The sequence below is a fragment of the Ambystoma mexicanum genome, chromosome 5p, assembly GCF_040938575.1.
Source record: "Ambystoma mexicanum isolate Mex_15411 chromosome 5p, UKY_AmexF1_1, whole genome shotgun sequence".
In the NCBI taxonomy this organism is placed as follows: Eukaryota; Metazoa; Chordata; class Amphibia; order Caudata; family Ambystomatidae; genus Ambystoma; species Ambystoma mexicanum.
This window is the reverse complement of record NC_090930.1, coordinates 115,511,805-115,531,409: the sequence shown is the minus strand read 5'-3', so window position 1 is coordinate 115,531,409 and position 19,605 is coordinate 115,511,805. Positions and strand designations below refer to the sequence as shown.

The 19,605-nt window shown below is 42.1% G+C and overlaps 1 protein-coding gene across 1 annotated transcript in view; it reads right to left on the bottom strand.

Moving 5' to 3' along the window:
* The window catches only part of LOC138480771 (G-protein coupled receptor 83-like), a 638,075-nt gene that overhangs the window by 511,009 nt on the left and 107,461 nt on the right, over positions 1-19,605 (bottom strand). The window contains exon 2 of the mRNA XM_069612515.1: positions 3,403-4,293. Within this exon, the coding sequence (XP_069468616.1) occupies positions 3,403-3,792 (390 nt within the window). The 5' untranslated portion in view covers positions 3,793-4,293. The remainder of the gene's footprint in view (positions 1-3,402; positions 4,294-19,605) is intronic.

Below are 19,605 nucleotides of genomic sequence, written 5' to 3'. Positions count from 1 at the left end.
ACCTTGTGAGGGTTCCCATCAAACTGCCCCCCGGGTAGGGGACCTGGTGGTACTTCTGAATAGTGAGGGGTTCAGTTACCCTGCTGTAGCTGCAACTGTTGTTTTCTTAATGCAGCTGTATCTTGTTGCTGTTGTTGCCGGAGATTAACATTCTCCTGCTTTAGCTGCTGAACTTCGGCTGTCAATGACTGAACTGCAGCAATAAGTTGCTGAATTTGTTGGGCTTGTTGCTGTTGGGGGTCCGTCTTAGAAATTAACTCCTAAGAGAAATATATAGATTCTATGGGCATCACTAACTTAACTGTAACTATAGCGTATTGAACCAACCCTACTTTGGTGAAGCCTAGATTGAGTTCTCGAGTATGCCAACAATACACAGATAAATCAGTCTGACAGCGGTTCCTACCTTGTCTTTGTCAAGACAGGTGCAAGAGTGGATTGCACCGTTCCCGGACGAGAGAGAGGATTCACCTGGAACTCCCTGAGCGGAAAGCACAAGAAGGCTATCCCCCGAAGAGAAACCCAGGGAAACCCTGAAGGGGGAAAAAACCCTGTGCTGAGCTGCTAGGGAGCGTTGATAAATGCCTTCCTTCTCACGGAACCAGCCGGGTTGTACTTGTTTTCAGGTGAAGGAGTAGCTGCGTGTTCTGTTTTGCCCAGTTGTACAATAGGTTAAAGAACAATCATTAACTAAAGAACTGTCAAGAAGATGGATAACAGATACTACCAGGAGTCACCCAGCCCCTTACCGAATATACAATAAGAACTGGAATCTCAATGACGAATGTAGAGGAGGAAGTTCCCTGAGCCTTCTAATGCTAAGATACAAAACAGAGGTTGCAGAATAGTCTGATAACAGAACTCTCTATACTGTTGAACACATGAAAAAGAAAGCCTATCCACCTGAACGGAGGGAAAGCCGCGCCTCCTTGTATGAAAGAGAAGGATTGCAAATCGAGTTCGGAAAGGGATTCTGGGAATGGTGGTTCCGGAGATTGTAAATACTAATCCCGTGACCAATGCTGCTTCCTAAAGGGAGAGGAAAGAAATCAGGAATCTAACAAGGTCTCACCGACAGTAGAAGTAGAAAAGACTCGCTAATGCTATTAAACACCTAAGCCGCGCCTACCGGTATGTAGAAAACCGGAACTGGAAACAGAACCTGATGAAACAGAACTGAGAGCGGATCGCACGCATCCACCGAAGAAAGTCCTTAACCCTTGAAAAAGGCAGAAAAGAAAAGGTGCGTAAGCTACCAAAGCTGACAGAATTCTAACTGATCAGAACCAGAAGGAAACTTTAGGAGGAGCCCTGATGCGTACTCACGGAGCGTCTCGGAGTCTCTAGCAGAGTAGTGACGAGACGTGCAGTCCGCGTTCACCTCTTTTAATGCATCGACATTGCTCACTGTGGGCGCGTTGGCGGTGTCCCGTCGACCCCCTCCTTCCTGCGGATGTGTAGAGAACATATTAACAACTAGCCCGGCAATGCCTGAATCTGCCTGGGCCGTCGTAAACCAAGTAAAGTCCCGTTTGCCAGGCACATTCCGTGATGAAATGGTGGAAACCATTACACCTGTGCTTTTTTGCACTTGAATACATGGGAGTATGTGTTACAATGTAATGCACATTTTAAGCCCCATCCTCTTACATTGAGGATATGGTGCATGTTTTCTACTGTGCATTGAACATATACTACAGCTCAAGAGATACTTAAAAAATCACTGTAGGATTCACAACCAGCTAATGCGTCAGTAGCTGCACCCTGCCCATCTCTTTTTAGAACATTTTCACATGTGCATATGGTGTTTACTCTTGGGCGACTTTTGTGATTAGACCCATCTGGTTATTTAGTATTGTACTGGCAAAGCAGCAGATATTGCAGGGCTCCATCTTTGTTATGAAAAGTCGCAGTACATTGGCAAATCAGTTTGGCATCCATCTCCTTTATCTAGTGGTTGACACACAGTTTGGCATTCATTTCTGCAAGGCATTGCTATCCTTATTAGAGCAAGTTAAATGAAAACATATGCCTTATAGTCATCTGTATAACCTACTGAGCCAGACTGGGCTTTACTTCCACTTCCTTACCTGTATTGTTGGCATGGAACACTCTGTATCCCCTCTTACAAGATCATTCTAACTATAGCCTTAATGTTCTGTTCTTCTTCCAGGACTATATCATATATCCTAGTTGTATGATGGTTTGTTTGTTTGTTTGTTTGTTTGCTTGTTTATTAATTTGTATGGCGCACCAAACCCAAAGGTAGCTTGGTGAAACAGAGAACATAATACATGGATACTTTAAGCTTTGTTACAGAGTAAGGCACACGGGTACAAGAAAAACATTGCAAAGGAGTCATTGACAAATCTAGTGAAGGAATATGCATATGTACAAGGGGAGAAGGTTAGAGTCAGGACAGGGTTCAATGGTTAATGTGGCTAATGTATGGATACATTTTTTAAACTCAATACATGCATACATATAAACATACATACATACATACATACATACATACATGCATGCAAACGTGTTAATTTCTAAAATATTTGGAGCTTAGACTGGTATTCTTGAAGATTTGTATCAAGATTTCTCATCAGGAAATACTTTAAGCATATTACTTAAATATGACATTGTCCTGACATGTGGTTAATGACACTCAAAGCTAATTGAATCTTTTGAAATTATGTAATGCTTTATAACCATTTTCACGCATGTGAATGTTGACCAGGAACCTTCATTTGGCATGAGGGTTATGACTACTTTAATAAAGGATTTCCCTTTCACACTTTAGACTGATTCTGGACCTAATGTTCTTTTATGAAAGTCATTCATGTGTTTACATGGTCACCTAAACTTTGGAGAGTATTGACAAAAGTCTATGAATTCAGATTAACCTAAGGTTTCAGACTTGTCTCCATACATCCTTAGATGAACCACAGGGGTGATGTCTGTGAGCATTGGGCTTTCATTGTTGGGTCAATTTGAGCAGAAGCCCAGACACTTATGGATCAAAAGTGAAGGTTGTGTTCACGTTGGCACTAGGTGAAATGAGTATTACAGCCACACTCTGTTGTGGTGAACTTAGGGACACTCCTTCTCGGATTATGTTGTGAAAAAGGAAAGCCGATATCAGTCGCCGGCCGTTGCCTGGTAGTCATATTTGGTAGCCTTCAAAACACCTCTCTGGCTGGTTGGCTATAAAATATGAAGATGTTTTGTGCGAAAGGCTCCACTCTCATACAGTGTTGGGTTACAGTGCACCCAGACCCCACATCTCGCAGGACCTGAAGAAACATAGAAAGCCAAATGCAGATCAATACACATGAGGCTCATCCACATACACACCTGCAACTTCTAAATCTTGACATTAATGAGACTGTTTTGTAAATGGTCACTTACCAGAGTAAAGGGAGTGTTGAGTAGTGTGATCATAATGTCAGAGACTGCCAGGTTCACGATGAAGAGGCTGGTGGCAGAGTGCATTCTCTTGTTCTTGATCACCACATGGCACACCAGTACATTCCCAAAAAGGGACATCACAATGATAAAGGAATAGGCAACAATCAAAAGGGCTTTGACTGTGGGCTTCTGCGACTCAGGCTCATATTTCGCCAGCTCAGCAAATTTCTCCCACTCCTTGATTTTACTGTCCGACCAGTTGAACGACATCCTGTTCATGGTTCCAAATTCGGCCATGAGACTGGCAAATGAAGAGTTAATAAATGTCTCATCTATAGCTCCTGGGAACTTAGGGACATATGAGAGTGACTGAAGAAGTGGGTGGGACATTTTGGGTGTTGATAGTTCTTCAATGGGTTAGTACCAAGTAACTCTTAATAGATCATGGAAATTGTAAGCTTTGGAAAACATTAGTGTAGTCAGAAACAAAATCTTTCATAGACCATCCTAATACCCAAAGAATCGATTACTACTCCAATATGTCTTAACACACTGCTTAACATCTTCAGCTCTTTTGGGCAATGGCAAGGTTAAAGTTATCTTGTGTTCAAAGTGCAAAAAATAATTGAGAATTACTCTGCTCTTTGATGGAACTGCTAAAGAGCCAACGGTCACTTTTCATGTCATTTAGTGTTTGTCTTATTTTGGTCTTTTGATGAGAGAATTTGTTGTAATGGTTCATCTAAATTCTTCTCAGTGATTATTTGCTTCTGTGTTGCACTATGGTCCGCTTGCTTCCATTGCAAGACACCGACGGTCCTTGAGTCCCAGCAAGCATCAAGTAGGATAAGTGTTGACTTGGGAGTCATATCCTTATGACACCTGAGGACCCTAGAAATTCAATAAAAAAAAAAAGAAAATTATTGCTTGTTTACAGCATCGGAGAGAAAAACTGCAACTATGTGTGGTATTTGTAATTTGATAAAAAAATATCTGCACATTTATGCATATTCAATATTGTGGTGCTTTGTGTTTTTCAACATTCCACCATAAAACTTCTTTGGGTGGCCTAAATTACATACAGAATCACTGGATTAAAGTTTAAAGTCACTGTTAATTGTTAAGCATTTATTGTTCATCGGCTGACATTTTCACACATTTGGCATGAGACAAAACAACACATTACAAACATTTACATTTAAAAACACTCTATAAAATACAAAAATGCAAAAGTTAAACACACTTTTCCTCAGAACCTAAAATCACACTTACAAAGTCCAAATGCCTAATTAAAAGAGAGATTTCATTGGTGTTTAAAATCCTAACCCACAGTTCTCCAGCCTGTAGCTTAATAAAAGTAGCCAATTTCATATTCTGCATCATTTCCAGAGCTCTGCAATTTAGACAAGTGTTTTAACGATCCGTCATCCTGAACACAATGCCGACAATTTCAAGACCCTTTTTCCCTCGTGCTGCTAATCCCCGGCATCTCCATTGTTGACAACAAATTAAATTTGAACCTTAACATTTTCGTACAAAACATTTTGACAGGTGTTTTCTTCAATATGGGGCAATAACATTAAAACTTTTTATCGGCCAATTAAAATTATCATTAAAACAGCGATAGCCCATAACCTCTTCCCTCGTCATAATCCATGCCCACCTGTGCAATTTCAAGTTACTGAGAAGTTCCTAGCTTGATGAATCTATTATTCTAAACATCTCCAATCTTTCTGTTACCCATTCTTAAAGGACCATACAGGAACCTTTACATAACATTGTGTTTAAAAACATGTAAAAAGATGCAGCAGGAGAGCAGACAATATTAGCATACAGTTGTTGCAGGAAGCTCCATTCAATGTTGGTTTGTATTGACAGTAACGCAAACTCATACCTCACTCCCACAATTGGGTTTGAGTTCGGGAGACACAGCACCCTTCTCCATATTTTTGCTTCCAATTTATGCCACAGATTATCACATCAAATCTCTCTGCACCATGGATTAATTGTGATACAGTTTTTTGCCGATAACATGTTAGCAATGTTAAGGCTAAGACCAGGCAAATTTGAAGTCAATCTGCGATAGTTTCACTGCTGCCACCATGAATGTTCCTCCAAATTTGTAACCAGCTGACCTTTCCCCCTCCTTGCACACAGGACATTTCCCAGATATTTATACATGTTAACTGTTTCCAAGTGCTCACCATTTAGGGACCCCCTGAAGTTTTCCTATTTAGATCTGGCGACATTTGCTATCAGGAATTTTGATTTGCTGATGTTTAAAGACAGATCAAATGTTTCTAGAAACACCCTCAGACAATTCAAGGCTCTCTGTAGCCCTATTAAGGTCATATCCCAGATAACCATTTTGTCTGCATAGTTCAGGTACTGCAACCTTGTGTCTCCCAATAGAGGGGGGTTAGTCCTTGCCAATTCCCAGGATTCCTCCATATCCTTTATGTAGAAGTTGAACAGGAATGGTGCAAGGAATCATCCTCGTCGTAACCCCTGGTTGATGACTATCCACCGTGAACAAGTGCTATCCGGACCAAGTCTAACCCTAATTCGAGTTCCACTATGCAGAGCTTCTAGCCTGCTAATCAATGCTGTAGGGCAACCATTCATGTAAAGTTTCTCCTAGAGCAGAGGCTGTTCCACGTGGTCAAAGGCTTTGCTTATGTCGGGGAAGTCCAAGTATACTGGCCTCCCCTGCTTTTGCATCAGCCTTGCCAAAACTGTTTAGCAAAGTTCCCACCCCCTTCTTAAAACCTGGCTGGTAGTAATCCAGGCAGTTTGCCTTTTTAGCCCATATATGTAGCTCATTTAGAATTAATCTAGCAAAGAGTTTATTGAACTATCCAGTAAAGAGATGGGTCTATATTATATCCACTCCCTTAAAAATGAGGTGAGGGCAATTGTGGCATCACCCCAAGACTCCGGGAACTCCCCCCAAACAGAGAATATTTCCAAATAGTCTTGACAAGAGGTGAGTCCACAACTGAATGTCAGACTTTAATGTCAAGTTGGTTAGACCATCAGGTCCTGGAGCTTTCAAATTCGTACTCTTCCTGATCAAAAGGGCTATATCCTCCCTATCACAAGAAATGGCACCCAGCCAGTTTTGGCACAAACAGTGTCTACACACTTGCAGGACACCCTTAACATAAAGATCCAAGAAATATTTAATCCACACCTGCTCCGGGATATGGTGATTTTGCAGGAATTGGTCAGACCACTTGTTACCATTATTGCTTAGGACACGCCCCAACATCTGTTCAGCATCATTTAACGCCATAAGAAATGTGTGGTTTTTCAGCCAGTTTCTGAACTTGTTTTTGAATGATGCAATTTCTAGATTGACACAGATTAACACAGCCCTCATTTCCTTTTTTAAAGTCACTGTCAAATATTGATGTCAAAGAGTGCAGTTAAATTTCAATTGTAACTCCTGAAGATTTAGTTGGCCATACAAAGTAGACTAAAAATGATTCCCTGCTCCATTGATAGCCAAATGAGTGCACATGTGTCATGTTTACCATGTGTCCTGGGTAAATATTTGTGAAAGGTTCTGCTGAAATTCCACGAAGACCCTCAACTTTGATTCATAAGCCTAACATGTTTACTTTTTTGAAAGGACTTCAGTTCCTTAACAGGTGCTGCAGTGTTTTTCTTCCAAAGGAACACTTCTCACCAAGTCCAACTGTAGGCATAGTGACAGTTTGTCCTCCTGCACTGTATATTTACAGCATGCACAGCTGAGAGCAGTGTTTCTTAAATACCATTGCATAGAAGAAGGACTACATTCATCTATGTTGGCAGGACAGAGAGGCAGGGTCTGGTAGTGCTTCTTTTATATATGCATCGACGAACGACTACCTTCCACTCTTTAGGTCCTAGACATAGCAGAGGGACATTCTTTTACTGTGTGCATAGCACAGATAGCATGGTGATCCTGATAAACATGACACTGCCATATTTTTCACCAATGATTTATTAAAAGTGCACACTGACCGGCCGGGGCCTGCACTCCTTCAGTTGGGTTTTCAAAATGCATACAAATACCACAATGTCGAAGAGAAAAAACATTTCCTATTGCAAGGCTTTGAACATTGTGGAACACAAAAGTGCAGCAAAACCCATGATTTGTATTCCCCTACATCAGGGGGTGGGAATCTTTTGCTCTACCCATGTTTTCGACTACAATTCCCAAAATCCCTATGCAGTACAGCCAGGGGTGAGGGATCATGGGAGTCGTAGTTCAGAATATTGGAAGAACTACAGATTGCAGAATCCTGCCGTACAGGGAATTATGAAGTACGCAAAATACTGAAATGGTAGTTTGTTTGTACTTATTTTGAAACAACCAAGGTGTTTGTCATCAAAAAGTATCTAGATCTCCTGAAAAGAGACTTTGGATGAATATGTGTCTCTAGGCGTACATTATTTGTTCTATTCCAGATTTCTCACAACATGGGTGTGCATTGTTGATTTAGAGTTTTGAATTTTGATTGTTATTTTATTTGTAAAGAATAGTAGTGCAATATACATATACCTTCAAGACTCTAAATGCAAATGTTAACAAACATGATGGAATCTATATATATATATATATATTTGCTAAAAACACATTAAGGGACTGTGATCAGACTTAATGCAACAAAACCCTTCAAATTCAGCAGATATGGGAACTGATGATCATCTTAACTCAGCTCCCCCCGTTGATGACCTCTAGGATCTAGTGATGTGTTATTTATATACAGCTTATGGCTAAGCGCTTTACGTAGAACACATATACATAAAATATCACCCAACCACAGTTGGTATTCATTTATCAACCTAGGAAGGATTAATGGCTGGGTTGACCTTACCGAGATTCAAATCTGCAGATCACACATAGATGGTAGCAGTGAGCTCTCAACACATTGAGATATCGTGCCGGCCTCTAATTTTCTTTGTCAATGTGAATCCCACCTGTTATGTATGTGCTCATGGGCTTGGCAACAAGGGAGATGCCAAGTTAAGATGATCATCACTTCCCACATTCGCTGTATTTCAAGGATTTTGTAGTATTAAATCTGATCACCTTAGCTAAAGTGTTTTCAATGAATTTCAAGGGATTTGTTATACCATAGTTTATTCAACAGCAACTATACACAGCCTTTTGCCATGGCCACTGCACATGTTGCACCAATAGGTTTCTTTAGGGCCCACTAGCCATGGCCTTCAGTGTGACCACTGTACATGCTTCACCTATAGGTTTCCTTGGGGCCCACTAGCCACGACCTTCAGCCCTGGCCAGTGAGCACAGCCTTTGGTCATGCCCACTGTATATTTTAATACACTAGGTTTCTTTCAAGCCAATGGAACAAATATACATTTTCCCTTCCAGAAAATGTGATCACAACAGATGTCCCCATTTATCTATCTTTCCTCAGTTTCTATTCCAATGATAATTACGATGGTAATCTCGCAGTAATTACTGCAGTAATGCTGGAAAATTAAAAAGTCTCATAGGCCCTCTCCTTGTCGCGACTTCATTTTCTCTAGGTCCCCCCGCCCACCTCAGTTGTTGTTTTTACCTCCCGGGCCCACTTCCATTAATCCCTTTCTCTCTTTGCTTCATATGATGCATTTCTTTTTCCAAGCTTGTCTTCTGTTATTACTGCAGTAATCTTGCAAGATTCCCCTGGCACTCCCCTGATAATGCAACCATTTCCGAACTGTATCTGGCTCCCCAGAGAACCCCCAGCTCTCCAACTTTGCATATTGTCCTCTTTCCCCCTTCTCACCTCTACCCTGCTGCGATTTCATCCCTTTTCCTACTACAAATGGCTTTTCTTGCACTTTTTGTTTTCACACTCCCTGGTATTACAGCAGGAGCTTTTTATTTCTGAAGTCTCTCTGCTGCAAAGCAAAATGGGGAATATAGCTATATATTTGGGACAAGGGCGTACCACATTCCCCATCAAATATTTTAAAACCTACTGGACGGAATAACCACAAACCTGTCCCAGAAATAAAGTTAACGCTATATGCTTAAGCTGTTGTTTTTCTGGTCCAATTAAGTCCTGCGACTTTTCCGCTTCGGCTTGATAACATGTTGACTTTTTCTCTATGGGAAAATTGATGGGAGTAGGCTGAAAACATCATTGTATTGCTTTCTTAACCACTTAACTGCCATGGGTTCCCCCCCCAGTGCTAAGGCCTTTTTTGGTGATTTTGGTACATCGCCATACAATGCCGTCTAACGTTTTCTCTTTCATTTACCCCTTACCTGCCATGGACGAGGTATCTCGTCCTTGGTAACAGGGAGGTAACCATTGTCTAATGAATCTTTCCCACAATGTACAGCCTGATGGCTTCCATGACAAGCTTTCTGTTTGGAAACTATCAGCCAAATTTGTCATGAATGTCAAACGTTATTAGCCATAACATTTTCTGATTTCCTATGGCTCCTGTCACTCACCTTAACTATAGTGTGGCGACCGTATATTCAGTGAACAAAACTTTGTTAAAGGGATTTGAAGGTTAAGCTGCAGTAATAAAAACCTATGAAATAACTTTGTTGAAGGGTCATTACAATTACAAGTAAACCCCCCAAAAAAAGAAAGTCGTCAGTTATGGTAAGCTAAGCAATCATAACTCGTGCAACCACCGTGCACTACTAAAACTAACACACAGGACATCAAAGATGATATCACAAATTAAATACATTTTTATGAAAAGTCCCTACGCAGGGTAATGTTTATGATGTTGGTAACAAGATGTCAGGGATGATCGTGAGATCTACCATGAACTACTTTTTGTATTAAAAAAGGTAATCATCTAAACAAAACATATTGGAGTGTTATTGTTCATACAGGTACCTAATCATACATACACATAGGCAATGGCTGCAGCATACACCATAAACGTACAACATTTCTAATCTGGTCATTTTGGATTGTAAAATAATGGATGCTACCTTATCAGAACTTTGAGTATTGTTAAACATAGAATAAATAGCTAACAATTCAAGACTTACTACACACTTGTGTTAATACAAACAATACATATGAAGACCCACAATGCATACAACATAAGAGGCGCATACAGGGAATCTAAAGTTATTACGAGACTCAAAAAAGAAACAATAGACATCTTTTGCTGCGATGTCAGGAACAATACGTTCACGAGAAGCCTACCTAAAACCCCATTTGGAAGTAGCGTACACATGGGAAGAAGAATACAGGTGGCACAGAATGATCAGCGGAGACAGCATCCCATTGGTTATAGATACAGCGAAGATTCTACAGAGCATTGGACTCGAGCAAGAAAAGGAATATTGTATTGTATATATCTGTATTTTATCTGCTCTGGCTGAGTTTCTACTTTCTACTTTTTACTTTATTTTGGCTTTTATAATACTGCTCTTTTGTATCTTGTTATGTCCGAATTGGAAACTGTAAGTGAAAGTGATTTTGTATTTATATGTTTGCATATATGTATTTTTGAAAAGTTGATTGATTTCAGCTGTATCAAAATAAAAAAAAATAAAAAAAAAATATAAGCTGAAAGAAATATCAACTGGAAAAGCTCTTAACATTTGAGGCAAGTAAATTGGACAACATCATTATCAGTCAGAAATTGGAATTGGAGTAACGTTCATATTTGTAAAAATTGTTAAAAATAAAATAAAATAAAACATAAAAAATAAAACAAAAAAAGAAACAACATCTCCAAAAATGTCAATAACATCAAAGTCCATCTTCATGTACACATATGAATTGAGAGTTTGAGGCCTGCTTATTGCCTTGTGTATGGGCACCATGAGCTGTGGCCAAACCTTAAGGAAAGTACTTAAAAAACATACAACAAGGTTAATATTTAGATATAGCTCACCTTTTGGATTTTCATATTCTGACTGTCAGTGAACAAAAACACCTGGCCTAGATATGTCAGTGAAAAAACACAACTATCATCTTTGATGTCCTGCGTGTAAGTCTTAGCAGTGCAAAGTGGTGGCGCGAGTTATGGTTGCTTAGTTGGCTCTAAATGCCAAATTTCTGGGGTTTTTCAGTTTTACTTGTAACCCTAAGATCCCTTCACAAAAGTGTTTTCATTGAATTTCATAGTTTTTTATTACTGCAACTTAACCATAACATTGCTTAAACGCTGTTTTTTTTTACTGAATTTCATGTTTTTGTTACCAGTGCACCCTAATTTGTTACAACTTCCTAATATCATACTTACACACAATATAGCAGTATTTTCAGCTGATGTAGAAGGTTTGACCTTAAAACTGTGCCATTCCCCACCTCCTTCCAACATTTTGAACACTTCTATTAACGTTTTGCAACTTTTTCCAGTGTTTTTGTGTTTGCCGACATTCGCAAAGGTCTGACCTGGCGTCATTGCAGACTTTCTGGACAGTGTCACGTGACCACACGTTCACCTGTTGCATGATGACGTCTTCGCGAACAGGTTGGCGCTTTGCAAACAGGTCGATGCTTCGCGAACATTTCAAAATTGCATTTTTAACTGATCTAGGACATTTCAAGCTGAACATTTACCTTTGTACAGCTCCTAAACCTATTCTTACTGATTATCCATTTGCAATCTAAAAGAGATCACATGCTTGGAGGAAAATTAGCAGAACTGTTATCTATCTTCATAAATGGCATCAGCTATTGCCATCCCTTCTCCCCAGGTGCCACCGTCACCGCCACCACCAGCTGGAGCGCCTACACAACGGAAGAAGCGCAATCATACAGAACACAATCAAGAGGACCAAGAAGATGAAGAAGAGGAAATGGCTACCTCTAGCACCCAGAGAGAATCATGGGCGTGGCAGTTCTTTGCCACTGTTGGGAATTTACCAAAGGCTGAAGCTGCCAAAGTGAAATGCACTGAGTGCAACTTCTATGGGGCCAGCTCCATGTGCCACCACCCCAAATCCAACCATCGGAATGCTCTCAGAAAAGCTGTTCCTTTCTCAGGAAGTAGTACACTGTCTTCCTCTACCTCATCCTCCTCAACCAATACTACCGCAACACAGGCTACTCCTGTGGGGCAGAAAAGCCCACCAGCTACCTTGCAAGCCATTAACAAAGCTGTTGATCCATATCTTTCCAAGACAACAGTACTGTGTATATACTGTCACACACCACTCTGCAGGGGGGCAGTTTCAAAGTACTTTCGAGGCTGTAATCAAGGAGCATGAGATACCCTGCACCTATCTTAAATTTAATGCCCACCCAACATCTTACCTTGTTCACCTGCTGTTCTGTATCTGTGGTCGGTGTTCCTTCACGTATTTCCCTCCCACACTTTACTTCCTAACCTCTCCTGCAAACCCCTTCAAATCGAACGAACAAAAGAAAACACAAAAAAGTGTCCTTTAGGAAACAGTCACACCTTTCACAGTTTAAAAATAGAAGTAAACAAAATAAGCCAATAGTCCATCTACTTTGCATTTTTCAGTAAAGTAGTTAGGCTCAATAAGATCCTCCAAAATTCCCATTAGCATTTCATACTATGCTAATGGAAATAATGAACAATTGTATACTAGATTTTGTGTTCCAAATACTTTTCTCTAGCATACAATAAAGACCATAATCCATGGTCCTGTTTAACTATCTGGGGTCTCCACAGTTCCCACTCTAGTTCAAGCATTATTAAAATCTCGGATTGCACGTGCACTCTATCACACAAAAAAAACTCTACCCTTTTTAATGTTATGTTTGTAAGACTGCTTTGAAACAGTCCCACATATATGGGGCTTTTCATCTGCATGGAATTTATTACTTCATTTATTACAAAAGTCACTACGGGTATGTAACACGCTCCAGAATTGGACCAGATGATGAGTGACTAAATTTGCTTCAATGCGCTCTTACTTTGGGGCATCCGTGTTGCTTTAAATTGCGCTGTGGCCACAAACCTTTTTTCTGCAATTACTGTTGGTGCATGGTGAGCAATCTCCAAGATGGCCGCCCCTTCCTAGGGCAGAGGAGCCATCCATTGCCTTCAAGCCTGCCCCCCTCTAAAATTGTCTGCCTCACTCCACATAATCCAATCAGAGGCACCAGCAGGTGGAAACCGAGCCTTACATCAAAAGTCCACACCTAAGGCCCTGTCTGAGTTTATCCGGGCCTGGAAGGGCTCAGGGGGACCCCCCCCCCCCACAAACAATACTGCTGCCTCCTATGCACGTCTTGCTCCTGCACTAACTTGGTCCACAGCACTTCAGGCCCCCCTTGTGCTCAAATGTGAGTGATGACTAAACTATCAAATTGCCTCCTCCACCTATCTCCTTGACCCATAACTGTGTCAAAACTATTCTGCTTTTTCTCTCTGACCACCTATTTTCTTCACTGTACTCTGCGTTCTACAATGGTAAATTCATTAAAGTTGTGATTTTTCATTTTACTTCACTGATGCCTGTGTGCACGGCATTCATTTGTGATCCTTTTAAAATTGTATCTAGGTGGGTGTGCTTTACATCTTGCATCCATTTTGTGCACTGCATTGTGATTGTGCTTTACATCTTACATTCATTCTGTGCATTGCATTGTGATCCTTTTTTAAAAAATCGTATCTAGGTGGGTGTGCTTTACATCTTGCATTCATTTTGTGTAGAGCATTGCGATCCGTTTTAAAAATAATTGTATCTAGGTGGGTGTGTTTTACATCTTGCAATCATTTTGTGCATTGCATTGTGATCCTTTTTATAATTGAATCCTGCACGTCACCTGTTGCTCTGCATTTGTATTTGTGCCATCCGTAACTACTAGGCTGCCCAGGAGTAAGGGCCAAGACTGTGCAGTGCAGCACAGCCCCCAATTATGTTCCTTCTCTCATTTATCCTCTGCCACTGAGATGGCATTCACCATCTCTTCAATCTTCTCTCACTGCTACAATTTCACCTGTCCTCCATCTCTACTGAAGTCTGGATGAAAAAAGCCCGAAAAATACATCCTGGGTGCAAATCCTTGGCTTGCCATCGCAGACACCTATGTCAGTGCATCTTCCAGAGAAATCTTCACTGATATCCTCTTCTCTGTCCACTCTCCAGACCTATGGACTTCTCATCTCATCTCTACTCCCTCCCTTTCAAATCCTTTCCCATTAATTGTGGCACCAAGTGAGAAGTCCTCTTGGCAGGCTTCTTTTCATCACACAGCATCATTAATATCTACCACACTGTACTACCCTGGTTCAGGGTCCTCAGGCTAACCTCCTTCTCTTTGAACGTATCCTGCCGCCCCTCATTAACTTTCTTCCTTCTCCTGCCTCTCCAACACCACTCTCTCTGCCCCCCCCCTCTGACTGGAGTACCACGCCACTGTACTCCACCTCAGAAAACTTTCAAAGTCAGAGACTGTCTCCACCTGCTGACTCTTAAAGCCCGCTCAGCCAACAAACACTCTGTTGACATCTACCTCCTTCTAGAAGACACTGACCTTGACATTTTCGAATGCCAGCTCAGTCACCGCTTTTGACTCCCTCCTCCCTGACGGCTTAAAGATCATTTCCAAGCAACGACCTCACTGTGCTGGCAGTGGGGTTGCCCTAATCTTCCCTGAGTGGGTTCCTTCTTCCATTTTACCCACCCAGCACTACGCTTCCTTTGAGAGCCTTGTATGGAAATTGGCAATCTCTCCCTCCTCCAACCTGGCTTTTGCTACCATTTACCATCCTCTCTTCTCTCCTCCCACGTGGGTCCCTATGGCCCTCTGACCACACCCCAAAAAGCCAAGCCAACCTCATTTATCCCCACTTGCCTCCCTAACTTAGACTCTACCACCGACACTGCTCTCAGCTGCTTCCACCTGTCCATCACCAACATCCTTGACATTCTTGTCCCAGTCATGAGGATCCGCCTGAAACCTGCCTCTAAGCGCAACACCTGGTATGACTCTGAACTTGCAGCCCTGAAACAAAAGTGCAGAGCGGCGGAACTGAAGTGGCAAACTTCAGGCTCACCCTCTGACAAACTTGCCTGCTGAGTGCTCCAAATGCAATACAGACTCTCTACCCATGCCAAGAAAAGGTCCCACATTCAGGCACAGGTATCTGACAAATCCAACAAAACGGCTGAACTTTTCAAAATCTGAAAGGAACTAACCAAACCTTCCACAGTCTCCTCCTCCGTTATTTCTTCCCAGGCTCTCTGCAATGCACTGGCCACTCACGTCTCACTAAAACGCAGGACATCCTGAACAGCCTTGTTACTCAACATCCCAACTGATCCCACACCCCATTCCCTCCCTTGGCCATTCAACCTCCTCTTTCCTTCTTCTCCTTCTTTGCCCTTGTCACACCTGAAGAAGTCACCAGAGTTGTTAGCTCCATGAAGGTCTCTTCCAAACAGATTCCCCTTTGCTGATCCAGAACCATCAAGGACAACATTGGCGCTCTTGCCCCTGCACTGGCTAATTTTTGCAACCACTCCTATGCTACTGGTTCTTTCCCCTTCTTCCTCAAGCACTCCCTTGTGCACTCCTACATAAAAAACATCAACAGACCCTACCTGTCCAGCCAACTATCAACCTATTTCCATTACCCCCTTCCTGGGGAAACTGCTGGAGAAGTTGACCCTGCTCCAACTCAACTCTTAAAATTGTAGGTGGTCTCAAAAACCATCAATCTGGATTCTGAGCACAGAAACTGCTCTACTGAACAACCGTGACAAGCTGATTGCATACCTGGATTTCACTCCCCAGCTGTCCTCATCCTTCTTGATCTCTCCTCTGCCTTTGTCATTGTCAAACACTCCTTCCTCATACAAAGGCTTGACAACACCCTTGGTATCTTGGAGTGGCCACTGGACTGGCTGACCTTACTCCTAACTGACCGCTCCTCCCAAGTCATCCTGGGCACCTTCTCCTCTCCTACTTCCATTTCCACCTGTGATGTCCCCCAGGGCTCTATCCACTTGCCTTTGCTCTTTAACATCTACCTTACTCAGCTGGCTATCCTCATTTCCTTGTTCTCCACCAACTTCAGACAACACACAACTCTTTTTCAAAGTTCCTGCTGACCCTCTTGCACCTTCCGTCATCCCTGACTGCCTATCTGCCATCTAGCCCCAGTGCACTTCCAATGATCTCTGCCTCAAAGACTGCAAAACAGAGATCCTTCCCATTGGGACATCTGCTCCTGCCTTCTTCTTTTTAACTCTGGCCTTCCTCCATGGGCTCTCCTCCTGCTCCTTCTCCTGAAGCCAGAAAACTTGGAGTCTTCTTTGACTCCTCTCTCTCTCCTTCCTCTCTCACACTCAGAACATTGGCAAGAAGTCCCACTTTCAGCTCTTCCTTGTCAAAGGAATTCTACTGTTTCTCATCTTCCCCAGAAGCTCAATGTTACCCGAGCCCTGGTTCTCCCTAGGCTTGACTATTGCAATAGCCTCCTCCTGAAGCTACCTTCTTCCACTCTGCTATCCCTCCAGATAATCCAGAACAGGGGCGAGACATATCCTTGGTCTCAATCCCAGAGACTGCATCTCTCCTGCCCTGAAAAGTCTTCACTCTCTCCCAGCTGCTTCATGGATTAAATTCAAATCCCTCTGTATCTTCCACAAGGCTGTCTGGGCTGGGGACCACACTATCTACAACTCTCAGTTAATATTCCCCCTCTATACCTCTGCATTCCTATGGCACCAACTCTCTGTGTGTAAATCCTTTTGCTAAACAGAGGGCAGGAGGTCGATCACTTTCTCAGCTGGCTCCCTTCTTTGGAACAGCCTCCCCCTCCCTCTTTGTCTTGAGCAGGACTTTCTTAAATTCCGGAAGCTCCTCCTCTTTCCTCTTTACCTCCTCCTTCCCCTCTTCTCCCCTCTGCTAATCTCACAGTTGCTTGATTGGTGTCTAGGGCCCTTATGCATCCTCGGGGCTCCTAAACTCCCATACTGAATTGCCCCTAGCCTCTTTCTATCTTCACCACTTGCCTCACAACACCCTCCATCCCGGAGTCTCGCACTTTCCATACCCTGTACTTCATTTGTTGCTCCGACACAAGCACCCCAGCACTTACCCACGCTGCTCACTCCGTTCTGCACTTGCATGTTCTGAATACCCACAAGGCATAGTAGATTTCTCCTTTTTTTCAGCCCAATGTATTTAATTTTTTTAATGTATTTTAATGTTTCTCAACCCCATGTCCCCTCTGCATTGAAACAGAATGTACTTGCTGTACAAGCACCTAAAACCTAATATATATTTATATATATCCACCAATCAATTAAACAAACTCTACATATAACCCTATCAACATATTACACTTCCACACAACTGCCACTTAAAAATGCTTTACAAATCCTTTGCATCTGCATTTCCTTTGCTTATCCCAAAAAAATGTAAACACTGCTGCTGTAAATGTTCATATGCATTCTGCAGTAAAAGTAGTTCATGAATGGAAAGAGGTGTAGGAATTGCCAAGTGCTCATAGAAGCCCAGAAAGAAAGTCCTGAAACATGCCAAATTGTGAGGCCACTAACTACCTGCTGAGGCAAGGGATTCCCAAGGGTGTGGTACACCTTGTTACTCCCCTAGGCGGTACACCTGTAAGGGCAGTACTGAAGAGGGGGGCACTGAAACCAGTGAGTTCATGAGACACCACACCACCAGTCTCAGTGGCAGTGGCATAAATTAGCAGGGAAGGGATAAGGTAAAACAGGAGGGCACACAGGAACACAAAAGCAGAGTTTCCTGAACTTTCCAGAACTTAATGAAGTCCACCTCAATTAGAAGAGGAGGAAGAAAGCTGTTCAAAAGTGAAGCACCAAAAAGCTTTTGAAAAGTACAGTATAAAAGTTACAGCAATGGAGGGCTCTAACAGGGAAGTATTTAGGGAAACAAAGTTGGACATATTGTAGTCCTTGCAATAAGCAGGAGGCAAAGTGCACATTTTAGGGCTGCAGCGATACAATACATATGCTTGAGGCCAAGGATAAGCTGTGCAGCCCTATTCTCGATTAGCCAAAGGGGGCGTAGGCAACAAAGTGGGAGGTTTAGGAATTGGCTTTTACAGTAGTCCAGCCTACACAGGACCAAAGCTCTACATACATTGAGCTTCTGTGGGAAAGTGAGGAGCAATACCATGACTGTAAGGAGGTCAAGTTCAAAGCATGTTTTTTGCAAAGGAGAGAGAGGACTTAAAGATGACTCCATGGTTTTTGGCCTCACAGGGTGGTGAGAGTAAGGGCTCAAAGACAGCGGCCATAGGGTAGGAGAACAACAGAGCACAGGTGTTACAATAAGAAAGATCTCCATTTCACTGGCATTCAGAAACACATTGTTAGCTGCACACAATGCCTCGATGGCAATCACACAATCAGGGATACAAAACGAGGAGAACCAATTAGTTCAGGGAAATTTATGGAAAGCTGTGTGCTATTAACATAACAATGAAATGAGAAAAAAAGAAAGATATCTAGTGAGCCATAGAGATAAAATTGATATGGAAGAGCCACAATCATAGGATAAACCCCTGGGGTACTCTGCAGGTACACAGTAAGGTGGCGTAGTACAACAGCCCAGTTGCAGCTGGGAAGGATGGTTAGTGTGGAAAACAAATCAGCCAGTCCAGTGCCCAGCCCATGATGCTAAAATATCATGTAAATATTTAATGAGGATACAATTGTTGACTGTGTTAAAGATGGAGGAGACACCAAGAAGCACTGTCCTCATTTATACTACAATCATAACTACCATATACACTTTAATGATATCCTTCCACAATATTACAAATACTGTATACTCACCCGACAGTTCCTATAATTACTACACACATATTAATATGCGATGTGTTGCCAGTGAGATATCAGGTGAGCCAGAGAGACAAAATAGATATGGAACAGCCACAATCATAGGATAACACCCTGGGGTACTCTGCAGGTACATAGTGAGGTGGTGGAGTACAAACAGCCCAGATACAGCTGGGAAGGATGCGTAGTGAGGAAAACAAATCAGCCAGTCCAGTGCCCGGTCCTTGATGCAAATGGTATCATGTAACCATTTAATGAGGATACAATTGTTGACCGTGTGAAAGGTGGAAGACACATAAAGGAGCACTGTACTTAATTGTACTACAATCATAAATACAATATACACTTTAATTAGATACTTCCACCATATTACAAATACTGTATTCTACCCCTATAGTGCCTATATTTACTATACACATCTTACTCTAATCGGTGTGGCCAGTGGCCACATTCTT